We start from the raw sequence: 21,248 nt of genomic DNA, 5'->3' as shown, positions 1-21,248 counted from the left end.
TCCACACATATGCTTCGTTCCTGGTCACTCTGTCTTGGAGCTCCTCATTACTTATTCTCATGGTAGTTAGAGGAGAAATGTGTGATTGGAGAGTGTGGGGTAAAATAAAAAAATCCTCTTGGCCTACTTGAAGTACAGGATTGCACTGTATGTGCAGATGGGTGCACCTATCCATCCATCCATCCATCCATCCATCCATCCATCCATCCATCCATCCAACAAACATTAAGTGTGTACTGTGGCCCAGTAAATAAGAATTAAGAGAGAAATAAAATACAACCCTGCCCTTCAGATGCTTTATAATCTAATAGAAGAGGAGACATATTAAAAAATAGACTCAAGAGAACGTACATAGAAAAACCTATCTGGAGCCCAAGGGTGTTGATGTAACAGAGGCATACGATGGGAGGGGAAGGGGACAGACAAGACTGTGAACGGCCTTCTATGCCAGCATTGAGAGTATTTTAACATTTCTTTTCCTGGCACTTTTTAGACAATCTTCTTTGGCATTTAGGCCCATTTGTTGTTCAGGGTTTCTCCTGTCAGGTGTACCAGTCAGGATTCTGCATTCCAAATGGCAGATATACTCAGACCAAACTGATTTAAGAATAAAAACAATTATTTGCTCACCTAATTTAAATGTCCAGGAGTATTGATTTCAGGCCTAATTGGATCCTTGTACTCAAATAATGTCACCGGACTCAGTTTCTCTCTGAAGATCTTGGCTCTACTTCCCTCTGTGTTGAAGTAGACCCTCTCCCAGGGAGGGTCCCCACACATGGAGGCAGAAAGAGATTCAGCAGCTCTAGACTTTTATTCCTCCCAGCTCAGCGATTCCAGTGGGAAGAGACCTTCTCTTTCCCAATTAATTCCAGAGAAAGTTCTAAAATGGGCCTCACTTGGACCAATTTTTTCCTGTGCCAAAACATGACTCAATCACTTTTCTTTTTAAAAATATTTTTATTGATTTTCCACAGAGAGAAAGGTTGAGGAATAGAGAGCCAGAAACGTCGATGAGAGAGAAACATCGAACAGCCGCCTCCTGCACATCCCTACTAGGGATGTGCCTGCAACCAATGTACATGCCCTTGACCAGAATAGAACCTGGGACCTTTCAGTCCACAGACCGACGCTCTATCCACTGAGCCAAACCAGTTTCGACTGACTCAATCACTTTGGCTTGGGAGGCATAATATGTGACTTGGACCGTGCTCATCCCTGGTCTAAGAAATGGTACCAGCTCCATCTAGACTCCCCAGACTGATGTTGGAAGAGGGACAGTTCCCAAAGGAAAATCTGAGTGCTCCTACTAAACAATGGGGAAAAATGTTGGGCAGGCAAAATAAGAGGTGCCCATTATTTCTGCGGCTGAATCATTGTGGAATCCTAACCTCAAGCTTTGTTGTGATTGATGTTCTATCCTGGGTTTGCAGGACAGAACAAGCCCTGCTTTCTCTCATAAACTTGGATGGGCCGAGTTACATGACATGCTGAGGTTTCTGCAATAGGCCAGTGGGTGAGAGGGACTCTGGTTCTATAGGAACATGGCTGGAGTTCTGGTCCCCACAAGGTGCCTGAGCAGTGTCCTTAAAGCAGTGTTTTTCAACCTTTTTTGGGCAAAGGCACACTTGTTTCATGAAAAAAATCACGAGGCACACCACCATTAGAAAATGTTAAAAAATTTAACTCTGTGCCTATATTGACTATATATAAAGTACTTCTCTTGAATAGGAATCAAATAAACACAAAGAAAGTATTTTATAATTACTTTATTATGAAATATTAAGTAAACAAAATAGTGAAAAATTATAAAATTCTTGTCTTGTCTGCACCTATGGCACACCAGGCAACATCTCGCGGCACACTAGTGTGCCGCGGAACAGCGGTTGAAAAACGCTGCCTTAAAGGATGGTGAAGTTGGGCAAGGAGCTTGGCAGAAGGCACTTTTAAAAAATATATATATATATTTTTATTGATTTTTCACAGAGAGGAAGGGAGAGGGATAGAAAGCTAGAAACATCTCCTAGATCAGCTGCTTCCTGCACACCCCCTACTGGGGATGTGCCCACAACCAAGTATATGCCCTTGACCGGAATCGAACCTGGGACCTTTCAGTCCGCAGGCTGATGCTCTATCCACTGAGCCAAATTGGTTTTGGCAGAAGGCAGTTCTTTTGAGGTCTGATGGTGTTCAGAGTCAGGCGACGGCAGCTTTGGAGTTCCAGCTCCTCTCTCAGTTTGGAACAAAGACTCAGCCGGCAGCAGGGATTGATTCAAGGAGCTGCCTTCAGGTCTTGGAGAGAGATGGCAGAGTGCTGTTAGTCATGTCTCTGGTGTAGGAAAGAGAGATGGCCATGAACCCCTAAGTGCTTTTCTGAAAGCATCCTCCAAGGGTGTGGAATTTGCATGTGCACAGGCAGTAAGAACAGATAATTGCACATTATTACTAGTAAGGCTTTGCCATGTCATCCTGTTTCAGAATGAGCTCTCATGAACAATGTTACTTGACTTTAAGCTGCAGGGGTTCTATCTATGCAGCCAAACTAGAGAAAGACTTAAGAGGCCAGGACAAGGTCTGCTTCCATCTGAATCTCCTTACTCCCTCCTCCCTACAATTTGTGATGCAGCCCCAGGCCTGGTGAAATTTTAGAAGTGAATCTCAGAAGACAAAAGGGACAATCCACCGGGAGGCAGGGCTTTCAAGGGCCTGTCTGCTTCCTGTCCACTGTTCCCTTGCACCTGGACCTTTGTCTAATACCCTCATTCTCAGGGTGAGCCAAGGGGCCCTTGTGTTGGGAAGTGAGGTGATCTCTCTGTAGGGCAATGGTTCTTAAATTTTGGTTTGCAAACAAATTATGAGTGAGATTTTGGTGAGCTTAATACAATTCATAGTCCTAGCTTTCAGATTAGAGGTGCTGGGATCATAGACAATGATGTCAGTGCACTGTAGGTCACCTTTGCATCTGCTGACTCCTTGCTTTCTTTCTTGGCAGTGAAAACCCTTTCGATCGTTTTTTCACATTAGGTTTATATCCAATAATCCTTTCTTTTTTATATATATATATTATTGTTTTTTTTTACAGAGAGGAAGAGAGAGGGTCAGAGAGTTAGAAACATGGATGAGAGAGAATCATTGATCAGCTGCCTCTTGCACACTCCCTACTGGGGATGTGCCTGCAACCAAGGTACGTGCCCTTGACCGGAATCGAACCTGGGACCTTTCAGTTCACAGGCCCACGCTCTATCTGCTGAGTCAAACCAGTTTTGGCCAATAATCCTTTCTTAATGATAGTGTTCATTAAGCAGCACATTAATTCAATTTTTTTAATTAAAAAATTTTAACCATTTGTATACATAAGGACACACATTCCTTAAAAAAATAATTTTAGCATTTAACAGGGTTTTATTATTTATTTATTTTATTATTATTTTTTAAAAATATATTTTTATTGATTTTTTTTACAGAGAGGAAGAGAGAGGGATAGAGAGTTAGAAACATCAATTCAGCTGCCTTCTGCACACCTCCTACTGGGGATGTGCCCGCAACCAAGGTACATGTCCTTGACCAGAATCGAACCGGGGATCCTTCAGTCTACAGGCCGACGCTCTATCTACTGAGCCAAACCAGTTTTGGCAGGACACATATTCTTAAGTAGAATTTGACTCAGTTTGCAAACAATGTTACAGCCACTCCAACCCAGGATATGTCCCTGATGCAGAGGAGTTAGTTCCCCAGGATGGTAAAGGGCTTGGAGCAGGCGTCTTCAAACTACGGCCCACAGGCCACATGCGGCCCGCAGAGGAGTCTGATCCTGCCCGCCAGGTTTTTTGGGCAGTGAGCGCAGCCGAGGTGTTACAGTAGGAATTAGTAGTTCATATAGTCCGGCCCTCCAGCTCTCTGAGGGACCGTGATCTGGCCCCCACTTTAAAAAGTTTGAGGACCCCTGGAACCTTGGAGGAAGAACAAAGCAGGGGCAACGCGGGTGGAGCCAGTCTAGGAATGAGATAGTGGGGGAGGGAATGGAGGTGGGCATTGGTTTTTAGGACTGAGGTGGGGTTAGAAGTACAGGAGGCTGAGAGTTCAGAGACAGGTGTGGAGGCTGGGGGAGCGTGAGCCATAGGGCATTTGGGCTGGGTGAAAAATTCTGGACTGGTGACATTTAGGAACTGCAGGAGCATGGAGAGCTCACCAACGTTGTAAATGGAATGTTCCAGTGTGGGCGTGTCTTCTTCAAGATCCAGGCCTTGGACCTGAGGGTATGATGCAAGTCCTCTGTGGGGATGGAGAACACAGGAGGCAGGCTCCCCCTCAGCCTCATTCTTCAAGGGGTGTTTGCTCACTTTTGGAGGTGCAGATTCCTGACACAATCAAACACCAGGGGCTAGGAAAGACAAGTTAATTCATTTAATCATTCACTTTAAAATATATATATATATTTTATTGATTTCAGAGAGGAAGAGGGAGAGATGGAAATATTAGTGATGAGAGAAAATAATTGATCAGCTGCCTCCTGCACGCCCCATACTGGCGATCGAGCTTGCAACCCCAGCACATGCCCTTGACTGGTATCGAATCCGGGACCCTTCAGTCTGCAGGCTGATGCTCTATCCACTGAGTCAAAGCAGCTAGGGTTATTCATTCACTTCTTAGTTTATTTATTCAGTTATTCATTCCCCCCCCTGAATATTTACTGCATTTCTACTAGGTTACAGGCACTGTTCTAACCCTAGAGCTACAGTAGTGAGCATGGCCATACCCATGTCTTCACTCAGCTTACATTCTAGTGGGAGACAATACTTAAACTAGTTAACAAACAGATATATAATATAACTTCAAGTTAGCACAAGGTTATGAAGAAAAACAAAGGAGATAAAGATGGTAGGGAGTGACTGTTTGGGTGGGGGCAGTGTCAATGAGGGCTACTCTAAGGAGGTGACATCTGGATGAGATAAGAAGTGAGGCCTGCAGAGCTCAGAGGGAAGTGTGGCCCAGGCAGTGTTTGGGGCCCTGGAATGCCTTCATGGCTGTTGTGGGAAATAAGCTCACTCACCCAACCTCTATTTTGGGGTCCGAGCTGACTCAAATATTGGGCAACTGGCTTCCTACTCCAAGACTGTTTCTACTGTAAAATGAGGATTTTAATAGCTACCTCTGTTTTACGAGAGTCTCATGAGAATTGGTCAGTGTCTGGCTAGAAAGTATTTTTTATTGCACACACAAATTTTTTATTTATATCCTGTATAAGCTAAGGGGAAATGGTCAGCAACTAACTCAGCTGTGTTCTCAGAGAGCAAAGCTTGATCTGGTTCACTCAGTGCTGAAACTCAGTTGACCCCTAAAGATGACCTTGAACTCCTGCTGATTTTCTTGGTTTCATGTCCCGTTGAGCTCCAGACGAAGAGCCCAGAGCCCTAGGTTCTGGCCCCCATTTTATTGCTGACAACCTGTGATGTCTTGGGCAATTTACTTAACTTCTACCACAGTCTGTCACCTATAAAATGGGTGTAATATTCAAAGAAAATAATGTTGTTTGCCCTACAAAGTGCTATAAACGTAAATGTAAAAGATTATTGTTATTAAAGGGAAACTTCAGGGTGGCCCACCTTGTCCAGCTTATGCACATTGATGGGGTCCCAGCTTTGCCCACATGTTTCCATGGATCTCCTGGGAGAGTGGCAGAGGCCACAGAGTTTGGTCCATGAGAAATACATAGTTTCTCCTTAGTTTCGCCTTATCTATGTTCGGCCTGATACTTGTGGCCCAGGAGAGTGTATTTACGTGGCAGAAAATCAGTGAAAAAGTCTCAGAGGAGAGCAGAGAAATGCTGTTTGGGAGCTAAAGCAGGCAAGAGAGGGACTATCTTTAGGGCACTTCCTTCCTCTCTCTTCCAGGAACATCTATTGAGGTTCTTGGTGCCCAGCGCCACGCTAATATTTCTAGACCAGTTTGTGTGCAGCCTGTCCCTAACTCTACTCTGGATGGGTGGTGGGCCACTGTGCAGTGACTGACACCCACTTACTGGCCTGGACTTGGGCATCGAGGGTTGCAAGCCAGAATGTGATGGACCCACCGACCCCAAGAGTCCCTCACCAGCCTGCCCAGAATCCTCTCCTCTGGTCCAAAATGCTTTCCCTTAGTGAGTATCGGGTACTTTGGGTACATTATCTGACTTATTCTTTCTAACAACTCTCTGGCATAGGGGCTATTATTAAACTGTGTCACAAAGGAGGAAACTGAGGTTTGCTCACTTGTACAAAGTCACACAGTGAGCTAGCATTAGAGCCTAGACCAGACCACAGCCCCCTCTCCACCTGCTGACAGCCACTCCTGCAGTCTTCTCTCCCCCTCCCGAGGCTCCCAGAGCCCCGTTGCTTGTGCACATGAACACTCACCCACTGAAAACCAGAAGTGCTGAGAATTTACCTCCTCAGCTGAGAATGCCAGCAGGTGCTGGCACAGCACAGTCCATCCAGCTTAACAGCTCCGGAGAGTATTCTTCAGCGGTTCCCTGCAGAATAAAATGACTTTCTAGCCTAGCTTGGTGTGGCTCAGTGGTTGAGCTCGACCCATGAACCAAGAGGTCCCCAGTTCAATTCCCAGTCAGGCACATGCCCAGGTTTTGGGCTCAATCTGTAATTGGGGGGAAGGGATACTTTTAGGAAGCAGCTGATTGACACCTCTCTCTCACTGATGTTTCTATCTCTCCATCCCTCTCCCACTCTCTCTCAAATCAATAAAAACATATTAAAAAATAAGATGACTTTCTATACAACGTTTGTCTTGCTTGTTCTCCTCCTCTTTTCAATCCTACTCCCCTCGTGCCCCTAAAACATCACTAGCTCACAAAGGTTGGCTCCTGGTGAACCCAGTTAGGTATGGGCTGAGCTGGGGCAAAATATTATTTAGTGACCAAGTCCAAGAGAGAATTCAGAAGCTAGGTCTGGGTGACAGCCCCAACAAGAGTCCAGATGACCCCAGTAATTGTGTCACAGGGGGAAGGCTTCCTTTAAGAGCCCTTCAGAGTGCAAGGCACTGAATCAGACAATTTTCATATCTACTCTATTTAATATTAAAACATCTACCTATTAGACTTTTCCAGTTTTCATTGGATTTTTTGAGATTATACAGATTCAATAAAATTCAACTTTGACTAATCTCAAAACCTCACTCTAGGTGAAATATCATTTTGAAATTGCACCTTGGTGGGACTCTGTAATAAGGCCCTTCATTTGACCTCATCCTCACTGCCCACCCTTTCCCACTAAATGTCCTGTTTCTCACATATTCATGTACGTGGCTCTCATGCGGGTGACACTCACTTTGCCCTCTGGCATGATTGCGGATCTGGATGTCTCAGCTCCAGAGTTCATGACTGATGCTCTCTAGCTGCACCATCTAATACTGTAGCCACTAGTCACATCTGGCCACCAAGCATTTGTATCATGGCTCATCTGAATTGAGGTGTGCTTTAAGTATAAAATACATAGGAAGGATTTTGAAGACTTAGTATGAAAAAAAAAAAAGAATGTAAATTATCTCACTAATACTTTAAAATATTTATTGGATGATGAAATGATAATATTTGAGGTATATTAAATAAAGGGTATTAAAATTAATGTTACTTCTTTTTACTTAAAAAAATAAAGTTACTGGAAAATTTAAAATGGCACATGTGGTTCTCATCATGTTTCTAATGGGGTGTGCTGCTCTACAAACTCAAACAGAGGAGGCTGGGAGAGTGAACTTGTCCAGTGCCTCCCGGGAAGACAGGCTGAGCTGGGAAGGAATTGTGTGGTTGCTTTGATGGCAGGGTTCTTTATGGAATCAGGAGGCAGCAAGCTAAGTACTATGTGACATTAAAAGGTGTGTGCTCCTGTAGACAGCTCTGTGCCCCTCTGGCCAAGAGGATTTATGACTGAAGAGAGTGGCCATCAGTTCAAATGACATCACTGCACCTCTGGTTCCAGGCTGGGGCTTGTTAACATTTCAGAATTCACATCTGCTCTTTTTTTCATATGATCATATTCTGTGAGGAGAAAGAGGGAAGGAAAGCCCTAGTTGCTTTGGCTCAGTGGATAGAGCATCCGCCTGCGGACCAAAGGGTCCTTGGTTCGATTCCCATCAAGGGCATGCACCTCAGTTGTAGACTCCTCCCCAGCCCAGGCCCTGGTCGGGGCTCACACAGGAGGCAACCAACTGATGTGTTTCTCTCACATTGATGTTTCTTTCTGTCTTTCCCTCTCTCTTCCATTCTCTCTAAAAAAACCAGTGGAAAAATCATTGGGTGAGGATTAACAACAACAACAAAATAATAATAATAAAGGGGGGGGGGGGAGAAAGAAAGAGGGAAGGAAAGAGAGAAGAGGAGGGAGGAAAGAAGAGCTGGGGATTATTATTGATAAGGATGGAGGAAGAAGGACAGAGGAAACCAGTGAGAGAACATCTCATTAACTAAAATAAAAGGTTCAAAAGTAGGCTAGTCAAGTAACTTAAACTGATGAGTGCTTTCCAGTTTTGGGATGCACATTCCATCACTAGGGCTCCTCTTTGGGACCTTCCCATTTCAGTGATGTGGCACCTGTTCTCATAATTTTAGAGGCTAGGAGCCCAAGATCATGGTGCCAGCCAGCATGGTCTGTCTCTGTGAAGACTCCCATCCTGGCTTATGGATGCCCACTGTGTCACATGGCAGAGAGAGAGTTCTGGTCTCGCTTCCTCTTTTGATAATGACAACAATCCTATCAGATTAGGATTCCTTTCCCATGACTTCGTTCATCTGTTCCACGGGGCAGACAGGTCTGAAGGGAGTCTTTATAGTCCTGGAACCAAGGGTCACAGTGGGGCTCACATTCTCATGTCCCTTCCTTCAGGGCCATGTTCTGCAATGACTTAAAGGAAAAGTATGAGAAGAGGATCATTATCAAAGGAGTCGATGCCGAGACCATGCACACTCTCCTGGACTACACCTACACCAGCAAGGCGCTGATCACCAAGCAGAACGTCCAGCGGGTCCTGGAAGCTGCTAACCTCTTCCAGGTGAGTCAACAAACAGGCTCCTTGCTCTCTTCCGCATGGTTCCCCAGAGACCTGCCTGGACTGGCTTCCCAGGCCTGTACCTGGGACACACATGCATAATTAGCCGGGCCTGTGCTTACTTGAAAGACAGAAGGTGCTTCTTTGGTGAGATGAGGCAGTGACTCCGTAATGCGACGAAACCGGGGGAGCTTGGTGCCTAATACCTACACTTGGTTCCTGACTCCAGGATCAATGACTATAATTTGCAGAAGCCCAGTTGGAGCCAGGGCCTGAAGTCACCAGTTCATATGCTTAACTTCTAAGCCTTAGCACAACTTTTTGTGTGAGGAAAGCAAGGCAAATTGAGGATACATGACGAGGCTGGGATTTGAGCCCTGGGCTCTCTGAGTCTATAGGCCACATGCTTGCCAACACACCAAGCAGCCTCTTGAGGAGGAGTGTGTAGGTTCTGGGGAAAGCAGGACCTGGACTGGTCAGCACTTTGTGGTGGGTGTGAAAGAAGAGCATCTCTCGTGAGGGGTATAAAAGAAGATGAGATAGAGAACCCTCAGAATTAAGTTTCATTGTTGGCATTTGGCTATCTTTGTTTCAATCCAATTATAATAACTATATTTAATTAATAGAATAACTAGACCTATAGATGATGTCAATTGTATCCACAATTATCACAGGGCTCCTATCCCCAGATAACCAACTTTGCCTAGGTCTAAGATTACACTTTGAACTTAGTTCCACTGGATTACAACCGAGTTCATCTCACTGAAAGATGATTTTTTTTCTTCTTTTTCATTCTCACCCAAGGATATTTTCCCATTGATTTTTAGAGAGAATGGAAGAGAGAGGGAAAGACAGAGAGAAACATTGATGTGAGAGAAACACATTGATTGGTTGCCTCCTGCACCCAGGGCCTGGGTGGGAGAGGAGCCTGCAACCAATGTACATGCCCTAGACTGGAAGCAAACCCGGGACCCATTGGCCAGCAGGTCAACGCTCTATCCACCGAGCCAAACCGGCTAGGGCTGAAGATTATTTTTATGATAAATCCAGGGTCAGATCTTATCCATGGTTTGGGACTTTAGGTGGTGACATCCTCTTAGATCATCATTAGCTCAGCCATTGAGGGGAACAGAAAACCAAGTCTGGGAAGGGAAGGAATGAGGAGTCCAGGGTCAAGAACATGGGTAGTGGGATTATCTTGGCTGAGGCTGGGAACTGTGCAGGGTTTATGAAACCAGCAAGGAAGAAAGAGGGGAAAGAGGGAGCAAAATCAGCCATGAAACAGCACTGATGAATTCTGAGGAATGGCTTGCTGCAGTGCAGCCAATTTTATTGTCTCATTTACCTCAGGGAACTTTAAAGATACAGAGAAAAATACTTCCAACAAGGCTGGTCACACCTTACCTGGTGGTTGTGGGGGTGTTTTTCACTCTTTTCTGAGTCCATCTCCATCACAGAAAAGGAAACAGTCAGGTTCCTGAGTGGAGGAGCTGGGGATTAAGAAATTAAAAAGAGAAAGAGACCAAGAGGCAGAAATGGATTCATAAGGCTGGGAGCTAGGTGGGTGCCATTCTCTCTGATGGAGAGGCAGCAAAACGACGACAACCCCTCCCAGTGCATTTATTTTATTCCCAACACCAGGAAGTTATCATAAACCTATTTGCATTCTTAAGTAGGCCCTAGCATGTCTGGATGTACATATCTAGTCCCACCCCTGCCGACACCTGGGCTGATATGAAGGCCAAGCTGACAACATGTCCACCATCTTGGGGAAACATGTTCCCAAGGCATGGCTCTGCCTATGCCTTGAGTTCAGCATACCATAATTAAGGAAAATGTCCATGTGTCTTCCCAGGCGGCCCTCTACAGGTGGTATCTCCAAGTTAGTTACTACTCACACCCCCAGTCCCTCACCTGCTCTCTGTCCATACCTGCTTACACACCCAGGCTTCTGATTGTTAGGAAAATACTTCTCGTTATGTGGAGGAGGAGTTAGCAACTTGACGCTCAGTACCCTCTCCTCATCGCCTCCACCCAACACTCCAACAATCTGACTTGGGGGGAAGTTCCTCCCATGTCATGAAGAGGCCTCTATCTAGTACAGCTGTTATGCTTTTTCTGAACCTTCTATTCAAAGGTAACACCCCCCACACTCTGCAGCACCTCCCCCTAAGTGGCCAATAACCTTTAGTAGAATCACCCCATTCACCTTTATTCAATCCAGCCACAGCCGCCATTGCCATCTTCATGCTAACCTCCTTTCCTAGGGCCCAGCGAGGATTGCTGACATCTAAAGATGGACAGGTAACACTGACAATAATAATAGTAATAGCATTCATGGCTTCAAGTATGACACCAAAATAGATGCTCAATGAATACAAATTTTTTGAGCACTTACTATGGACCTCGAGTGACAAAGTTGGGGCTCGTAACCACGTCCCCTGTTTTCCCACTAGTTGAAGTTAGTTCCTGTATGATGATAGATTTTATTTTTCTCAAATGCAGTTTTTAATAATTTTAAATTGCAATAACATTCAAACTCATTTCAGGAAAATCAGAAATGCATATAAACAAAAGGAATGTAAAATGACCTACAACCCCTCCTATTTTAAGACACTAGGGCAGCTTGCTTGCTTAGGTATCCAACTTCTATCTTAGAGGGTAGACCAATTTTCTGTTAGGTTGCTACCATAACAAATTACCACAAACTGGGTGCCTTAAAACGACAGAAATTTATTTTCTCAGAGTTCTGGAGGCCAGATGTTCAAAATCAATACTCCTTTTGGAGACTCTAGGGGAAGAATCTGTTCTTTGCCTTCTCCAGTTTCTGCTGGCTGCTGGCATCCCTTCATTGTGGCCACACCACTCTGACCTCTGCATTCCTGGTCCCATTGCCTTCTCCTCTTCTGTGTGTCTTCTCTTTTGTGTGTCTATTTTATAAGGATACCCGTGATTGCATTTAGAAGCCACCAGATAAGCTCCTCCTAAGTTCTTCAACTTAATCATACAATTTTGTCATATAAGGCAATAGGGTTTGGGGATTATGACATGCACATATCTTTTTTGGGGGCACCATTCAACCACTAGAGAGGGTTTCTTCAAATATCCTTTTGGTGATTTGGTCCTTGGCTGTTCATCTTTAAGATTGAAGCCTTAACACACTGGTTTGAAGCTCAGTGCACATGAAGCAGGATGGGGTGCTAGAAGACTAAAGAGTTTTACCAGGGTTATCAGGTGACCTGCCAGTTTTTTGTTTTTGTTTTTTAATTGAAGATCCCTAAATGTCACCATCTGTTGGACTGTTCCTAGGATTGTTCATTTCCCCCCAGATAAGGATCTTCATTCTCCTGCCCAGGGGTTATATGATAGCTACATGTGTTCTTGACTGGGTGTGTAAGTGTGGCTGTCTGTGCAAATCTTTACTTAACCTCCTTATGTTAAGTCATGTTTCTGGTGTTCCTGAGTCTGGAACCTCTTTGATGTGGTTTTTCCTGAGGATAAGTCGTCTTGTCCAGGAGTGAGAGGGGGAGTGGTTAGGTGAGAAGAAAAACCAGGAAGCTTCACTTCTTAAACTGACACCATTTTGTCAGTCCCTCCTACCCCTTCTGGCTCCTTGGGACTTTATATTCCTGCCTTTGTGGGTTCTGAGGGACAAATTGGTTCCTCTATCGGTCCTCTCAGCAAAGTCACTCACCAGTCTTCACAGTCTGTGGTTTGGGGTTACTGTGTCTCCTGCTTTCATTGGGGATGGAGTTTATTTATGCTTCTGTTTCTTGTTCTCCTTTCAGTTTTGGGTGGTTTCTCAAGAGGCCATGAGAGCTCTTTAGATTAGGGGTGTCGAACTCAATCAGAGAAGGGGCCAAAATCTAAAATCCAGCCTAAATCACGGGCCGAATGGTTTACTGAACAGTCATAAACTGTCATTGTGATGGAAACGCAGCGGAGTGCAGTGATGACAGCGCGGTGCGGGCCACATTGCAAGGCCTGGCGGGACGGATTTGGCCCGCGGGCCTTGTGTTTGACACATGTGCTTTAGATAGTAAACACTGTAATCTTTCATAATAGCATTGCAAATATTTTCCATTGGTCATTTAACTCATCATTTTAGTTACAGCTTTTTATGTAGAAAAGTTTAAAACTGGTATTGAGTTGATTCTATTGATCATTTGCTTGATGATTTGTGTCATTGGTGTGCATGTTTAAAAAGATCTTTCCCGTTGCATGATTATATACTTAATCACTTATAATTTCATTTAGTTTTGTTTCATTTACAGCTTTGATATTTAAATCTTTTATATAGCTGGAAATTATTTTGGTATAAAGTTGTTTTTTCTTCTTTGTCTTCTTCCTCTTCTTTTCATTTCCTCCCAATTGGTGAGCTTCAGCAGGGAGTTTAGACTTAATGAGCAAGGTGGGAGAGGAGGAAGAGACAAATGAGAGATAAAGCAAGCTCTGTTTATTGTTGATTCCCATTTTCTGGTAATCCTTCACCTCAGATCTTTCCATATCTTGTTCACTTTTCAGGCAAAAAAATGACAAATTTCTCTCTGCGGCCATTTTATTCATTTTCCTATAAGTGTTAATTTTTATGAAAATACAAGAAGCATGCTGTGGGCTTCTGGATATCTAGTTAACCCACTTTCTGATTTCTCTTGCTTCTAGACTTTTCTTTTGAAGTCTCAGCCATAGAAAGCTGGGGATATTTTCATACTTGAGGGTACCGTAAGGGATAGAAGTTCCTAGGTTGTTGAAATAACTTTGTGGTTTTAAAAATTTATTAATTTTTGAATGGATAAAACACATCTCTGTTCCAAATTCAGAAACACAAAAGGGGAGACAGTGAAACATTTCTTCGCTGTTTGCAGTCTCACTGTCCTTTTTATTCCACACACATACCAGTATATATGTGAGGATCACTCTCATTCATGGCCTCCATTTAAAAAAAATACATTTTATTATTTTTTTATAGAGAGAAAGGGAGAAGGATAGAGAGTTAGAAACATCGATGAGAGAGAAATATCAATCAGCTGCCTCCTGCACACTACCTACTGGGTATGTGCCCGTAACCAAGGTACATGCTCTTGACCAGAATCGAACCTGGGATCCTTGAGTCTGCAGGCCAATGTTCTGTCCACTAAGCCAAACCGGTTAGGGAATGGCCTCTATTTTTGAAATACAAATGTTAGCAGACTATATATTTGGTTTTTTTTGTTTGTTTGTTTGTTTTGGCTTCACAGTATATTTTGAAGATTGTTACAGGTCAGAATGTGTAGTGCAACCTCTCCTTGCAATGGCTGTGTAATGCTGCTGGGGTCTCTTTAGACATGAAATATGCTATTATCTGTAATGGTTTCTTATAAGACAGAGTGGCAGAGTGGAAAGAACATGGGTTTCGGTGATAAGAATCTGTGATTAAATTCCTATTTAGTCACTTATTTGCTGTGTGGCTGTAGACAAATTACTCAGATTTTTTAAAGCCTCTTTTTCTCATTTGTAAAATTAGGATGATAAGAATAGATGCCTTATCAGGGAGAGTTATTATGAGGTTTAAATGAGGTGATATTTGTAAAGTACCTGATATGGAATAGATATCATTTGTGAGTTGCTTTTTATCCTTACTTTGGACAGTTTATTTTGCCTTGGATAAAATAAGCTGACACTGAACTATGGAAACATTTCCTTAAGCCATCCCTATATATATTTTCCCCCCTGAATTAGGATGATAAGAAACCATTATTTAAAGTTTTATTTTATCACATTCATATGATACATGACTAATACAATGAGCTGGAATGTGCTGTAGTTTCAGTAACTCTGAATTACAGATAGAGAAAAGTGTGTTAGAGTTGGCATTTTATCTTGTCATTTTAGAACATCCCACAGAAGCTGAAATCAGTGGGAGTCCGATTTTCTTGGTGTTCTCCACCCATCCAGTAGTAAAGGTTTCATTACTTTCGTCCCTTTGATGTGACTCAGCCTCTCCCTCATTTTCTGCTTCTCTTTTCAGGCGTCTTTCTGTCATGCATTGGTTGCTTCTCTCCCATCCAGAAAGAGAGAAGTCTGTTCACCTAGTCCCATGGTCGGCAAACTGCAGCTCGCGAGCCACGTGCAGCTTTTGGCTCCTTGAGTGTGGCCCTTCCACAAAATACCTCGGCCTGGGCGAGTCTATTCTGAAGAGGTGGCGTTAGAAGAAGTTTAAGTTTAAAAAATTTGTCTCTCAAAAGAAATTTCAGTCATTGTACTGTTGATATTTGGCTCTGTTGGCTAACGAGTTTGCCGACCACTGAGATGGTCACCACTTTTGCTGTCTGAAAAGAGCTTTTCATACGAGACAACTTCATGAGTTGCTGATGGTCCTTGGGTCAGGGGCCCACTGGTCCAATCAGCTATGATAGGTGTGGGACAGAATCTTTCTTTTAGAAGGAATCTTTGAGTGTGTCAGTACTGAATGACCTGCCCACTAGAGGAATTTTTCAGTAATCTAACCATAATGTATGGGCCAACTATGGGGAGAAATGTATTTTCTCTAAGTAGCTTTTGCTAAAGGTAAAAGTAAGAGAGGCCCTAAGGGGAAAGGGCAACGTGCCCTGTTCACATTTAAGGCAGGGATTGTGAGACAAACATCACCCAACAAGGTTTCAGGGAAGCAAAGGGCCTCCATGCCTTAACTGGACTTTCAGGCTTATGATTCCCAAATAAGCAAGGTAGACAGAAACTATAGACCTGGGAGAATGACTATAAAAACATTTTCAATTTTGGGGAATTTTGCTATTATACTATTAAAAACTCATTATTAAAAGAGTCCTGGCTGGTGTAGCTCAGTTGGTTGGAATGTCTGTCTTATACACCAAAGGGTTGTGGGTTCAATTCCAGGTCAGGGCACTTACCAGTGTTTCGCTTTGATCCCTGGTTGGGGCACATGTGGGAGGCAGCCGATCCACGTTTCTCTCTCACAATGATCTCTCTCTCTCTCTCTCTCTCTCTCTCTCACTCAAATAAATTAAAATATTATAAAAACACTCAAATAATAAGGGCGTTTGAGCTTATTTGCAGGGCAGCAAGAAGATGTGATGTCAGGGAGACCATACTCAGTCTTGGGTAGAAGGATCCCTAAGATATAGAGCAGCTGGTTAGAAGAAGGAGCTTAGAAGGAAAAGGTGATCAGGCTGAGTCCCAAGGGCCATGTGTAAAAGGAGGGATACTGGAGTGGGAGCCTAGTCACCTGGCCTGGGCCTGAGAAGCCCCATGTAGTGCCTCCACAACGCCCGCTGAAGTGGGGACATAATTTTCATCATGGTAGCAGTTTGTGGAGACTTTGGTGAAGGTCCTGGCATTGCTTATTTTTCATATTTCTTTTGCTGATGACAGGATGAATGATGGTGAAACCTATATGGATGAGGAAGCCATGTGGTCAGTGGCCCAAGGCCTGTGTTGGCTTCTTGGCTTCCTCGATACTAAGAATACAGTACATAAATATTTGTTGAGTCAATGAATACATGTGTTGCTCTTATTCATTACTAGCTGAAGACGACCTCAGAAACTAATCAAGACCCCAACAAAAATTACCTTACCTCCTTTGAGAGGACACTAAGAAGCCAGTCCTGGCTCTTGAAAATATCATGGGTGAGTAGAGAAGGAAGTAGTCCACAGGCTAATACTAATAATTGCTTCATTTTTAAGTATCAACTAAGTGTCAAACACCTAGCAAAAAGTAGGTCCCATTAATGTAAGATACAGATGAACTTCTCTTGTCATTGACAGGGACATCTAGATTTATTAACATTGGAATAGTCAGTTAATTCAGACAAGAAACCAGTCCAACTATTTCTTAACCATCATCAAGATAGAATCAACCTGCTGCCTATCTGATACACCCTCTCCCACACACACTTTGTCAACCAATGTGGCTACTGTGAGTGTTGAACAATCAGGGTTAATCTCTTCAGTCCACATAGCAGAGACAACTATTTTTTTAAAGGCTTTTTTATTGTATACTTTTTCTTTGCATAAGCCAGAATACTTCTCTCTTTAAAAAAAAAAATAAATATATATATATATATATATATATATATATATATATATATATATATAATTGATTTTTTACAGAGAGGAAGAGAGATAGAGAGTTAGAAACATCGATGAGAGAGAGACATCAAACAGCTGCCTCTTGCACACCCCCCACTGGGGATGTGCCCGCAACCAAGGTACATGCCCTTGACCGGAATCGAACCCGGGACTCTTCAGTCTGCAGGCCGACGCTCTATCCACTGAGCCAAACCGGTTTCAGCATGACAACTATTTTGACTATACTATCTTATTTAACCTGCGGTAAGTATTTTTACCTCAGATCTATGGAGGAGGGAAATAAGATTCAGCAATATTAAGTAAATGCTCCAGGTTTCATGGCCAGCGAGATAAGAGCTGAGTGAACTCCTGCCTGCTGATGTGGATAGCCTGTGTGCTCTCCATTACATAAACCAGGATCCTGAAAGCAGTGGGGCCTTCGGAGAGGGCTGCCCAATGGGAACCAGTGGTGCTCGGTGGGAGTGTGTCAGGAGGCAGGACTGGCACAGCTGCTGCCCTTCAGGCCCTGTCCCTCTGGGGAACCTTGGACAGTTAGGATGACCAGGTGTCCGTCCCCACACTGAGCCTGCTGCTGCCCACAGTGTCTTTGTGAACTTTGCATTTCTGTGTGTGATCTCAATGTTTGCTTCTTTTTATTTTTAGGTATAACTTACATTAAATAAAATACAGACATCTAAGTGTACAGTTTGATGATTTCTTTACACGTGTGTACAATCATGTAACACCCCCCTCCCCCCATCTAGAACGTTTTCAAATTTCATATTGTTCTTGAGTTCTAATTAGTACAGAGGGACCAACTCTTAGGCTACAAAACTCAGGAATGCAGGGGAAAAAAAAGGTGTGATTTAACCTATTATTTTTCTAACATTGAAATTTAATCTTTTAATCCTGAGCTTCCCCTTATACCAGCAGCAGAAATTGTAGTTTACTTAATGACATCTCTCTTCTGGAAAATTCAATCAGTTCAGGGTTCGGGTCGCTTCTGTATTTCCGGGGGCATTTACATAGTGGCAGGATAGCACAGAAAGAGGCATTTGACCCAGGCGTACCATGGCCATTTCTATTACTGGCCCACGCTGGAGTATCTGTGTTCCCATCAGTCTCTGGTCATTGACCCCTTCCCCATTGGCATCAACAGGAAGTCCTTAGTCCCACCTGGTTCTGGCCTTCAGTCCTTATTGATCACTTGGTATTCTCTTTGTCCCTTTGTAAGGCTTCTATGGGTCTGCCAATCCTCTCAGCTACTTCTGAGCCCATCTCAGAGACACCCAAGGAACTTCCATTTACTCTCCTGTGCTAATCTGAAGCGACTACCATAGACCTCCTTCGTCTAGAAACAGCACACTCCAGTTCCTCTTCTGCTGCAGCTATGTGGTCCTGCTGCATTTCTGATTTCATCTCAGCAGTGGGGATTACATTCTTTTATCCTGAGATCCACTACCTTTAGGGGGCTTTCAGCATCCCCCTAACTCTGGAATTTTGGCCTGCGTTGGGAGACAGGATATCATGTCAGGGACCCACACCTGTTTCTCATTTTATTACTAGACTCTTTCTCCCCTCTCATCCAGGACTGGGAATTGTTAACTCCTTCTATGTGGGAAAAGCTGACTTACATTATCTTTTACACTTCTACTTCTACTGTTTTGGCATAAAGTTTATAACTTAGGATTCTGGCTTTTGAAACTCAAAGGGCCCAGATATTGCCACTAATTGATGTTTCAAACTATTTTTATAGTATAAGTTCTGAAAGTGTATTCGAAACTCAAAGTGGAAGTTGTCTTCTGTTGTCTACCCCACCATCCTTCCCGGGTAAGTAAGCCTGGGATGCCTGGTTGCTGCCCATTGGTGGTGGAATTCGGGAAGTGGGATGAGGGAATTTTAGTTGTAATGAAAATCCATGTTGTTACAACCTTGGGCATTGACTCCTTTTCTTTTTCTCTGATTCCTATTCTGGGTCAAGTCACCTCTGTAGTTGCCTTAGTCCCTTGGCACCAGCCTTACCTTAGTGAGTGGACCATTTGTAAGTCTTAGCTTCTGCCTTTCCTACCTACACTATACAGCTTCCAGGAACCACAGGCCTCTCAGCCAAGTCTAGACCACGGATTGAAAGTCTTAAGGGAGCAGAGGGCATCTATGACAGAGGCTGAGGTGGGTGCACCACCTGAGAAAGAGGGAGAGGTAAAGATAAAGGATGGAAGATAGGATAAGTGGTAATTTATAATTTTTAATTATGAAGATTCCTCTTTAACACCAACACAGAACTGACATGAGATTAACTTTACTTTTAGTATCTGTTGTGTGAGAAGAAAAATGGTGACAACAAATTTACAATGAATTCAGAAACACTTTCAAGTACATTTGAATTTCATTAAAATTCAGCTTATAAAGTCTTCATATACACTGATTTGTTGGGGCTTAAGGATAAGAATATAAATGTCTTTACACACAATTTGGACCAGAAGAGGACTTCAGTTATTTGGAAGTGGATTTGAAGGAACCTCTGGGGAGATGTGGAATTCCATTAATGAACCCTTTGTGGAGAGCATAAAGGGAAGCAGAGGAGGAGTGGTGAAGAGGGCAGTGGTGCATTCTCTTTGAGGCAGACACTTCTCATGGGAACTGCAGCCATCTCTCAAGTGGTTTTCTTTGATTGTATTTTTAGTCTCCTTGTTTGAGGGTCAGGTGCCTGGCTGTAACCTTAGGCTCACATGTTCCCCAAACAGGAAGTTGGTTGTCTGTTGCCATTAGCTGTCATTGCTCAGCTTTAATAAACAAGTTCATGTGCCACTGGGACAGGCCGAGACAGAAAATACACCCTAAAGTCTTAAACAATCTTGAATATGAAGAAGCAGAAAAAAAATTTTTTTTTAAACAAATCAATTTCTTGACCCCTTGACTACCCTGTGCATCAGCAGCTTCCCAGCCATTGGTTAGGATCACATGATGCTGCCTTACACACCGAACATTTAAAAGTGTTTATCGAGGCATCTTTTTTGGGGGGGAATCTAGGCAACTTGGAGATCCCCACTCATCGTTGTCCTCATAAGGTCTCTTCAGACTCCCCTGGAATTGTGTTAGCTCAACAATGCAACAGTCACAGGCAGCGTAGTGCCCCTGGTGAAGCTAGCTAGCTGATCTCAGTATCATCTCTACCGCCCACCAGCTGTGTGAACTTGGGCGACTCTCTTAGCTCTGAATCCTCTATTTCAGTCTCTGTACAAATGGTGATACTAATATCTACCTCATTATTACTTGCTAAAATATATTAGGTAAGAAATACAATTTATTCACTAAGTAAAATAATGGATGGGAAAGTCTCTACTGCAGATCTTTGTACATATTAGGCATCTGCAAAATATTTTCTCTCCCTCTCTCTCCTTTCTTCCTTTCCCTTCTTTTGCCAGATTTTGCGCTAGATGATGCTGGAAGTAAAAGCATATAGTACCTTCCCTTGAGATGTTTGACCACAGTACAGGCAGAAACGTAATTGGTGCTCCCCAAGAGGATAGGCGAGTGCCCAGTGAAGCACAGAGGAGGGAGGAATTGACTCCAGGTTGGGAGAAACGATGAAGGAAGAGTGGCTTCTGAGAAGGAACTTCATGAAGAAGTGGGATTTCTCCTCACTCCCCCGTCCCCCACTTCCCTTTCCTTCTATTCTCCTTCTTTCTTCTTAGACAAGTATTGACCCAGCATTAACAATGCCCAGAGGCAGGGAAGCACGGTCTGTGTAAGACTCTCTGGTCCTCTCTCAGCCTGGCTCTCCCTCCTGTGTCGGCTTTGTGCTCAGGTGGAGGGATACTAGAGAGCAACTCACAGTGTCTCCTGCAAACTTGGTTCCCAGAAAAGCAGCACCTGTGCAAACAAGTGTTTGTGTGGGGTTCAGAGACCAGCTGAAGCCCACCCACTGGCCCTGGATTTAACCCTGAATGAAGAACACACTCTGTGTAGACAAGGTGATGGTTATGCTACTCACTTCTTCCTTCTTGAGGTAATCTTAAAGGTTCCCTCCTTTTAAGGGGGAAGCTAGTCTGAGTCCTTTTTTGTGGGTGTGGGGTCCTGGAATCAAACTTGCCCAGTTGAGGAGAACAGGATTTTAGCAACTGGTGATGAGAGAGAAGCTGGTTGGGGCC

At 43.6% G+C, this 21,248-nt stretch overlaps 1 protein-coding gene across 1 annotated transcript in view; it reads left to right on the top strand.

Annotated features, from left to right (window-relative positions):
• The window catches only part of KLHL6 (kelch like family member 6), a 54,445-nt gene that overhangs the window by 10,606 nt on the left and 22,591 nt on the right, over window positions 1-21,248 (top strand). The window contains exon 2 of the mRNA XM_036447212.2: window positions 8,871-9,036. Within this exon, the coding sequence (XP_036303105.1) occupies window positions 8,871-9,036 (166 nt within the window). The remainder of the gene's footprint in view (window positions 1-8,870; window positions 9,037-21,248) is intronic.

The sequence above is a fragment of the Pipistrellus kuhlii genome, unplaced genomic scaffold (genome assembly GCF_014108245.1).
Source record: "Pipistrellus kuhlii isolate mPipKuh1 unplaced genomic scaffold, mPipKuh1.p scaffold_m20_p_2, whole genome shotgun sequence".
In the NCBI taxonomy this organism is placed as follows: Eukaryota; Metazoa; Chordata; class Mammalia; order Chiroptera; family Vespertilionidae; genus Pipistrellus; species Pipistrellus kuhlii.
The sequence above is the reverse complement of the archived record's forward strand: the minus strand, read 5'-3'. Positions and strand labels throughout refer to the sequence as shown.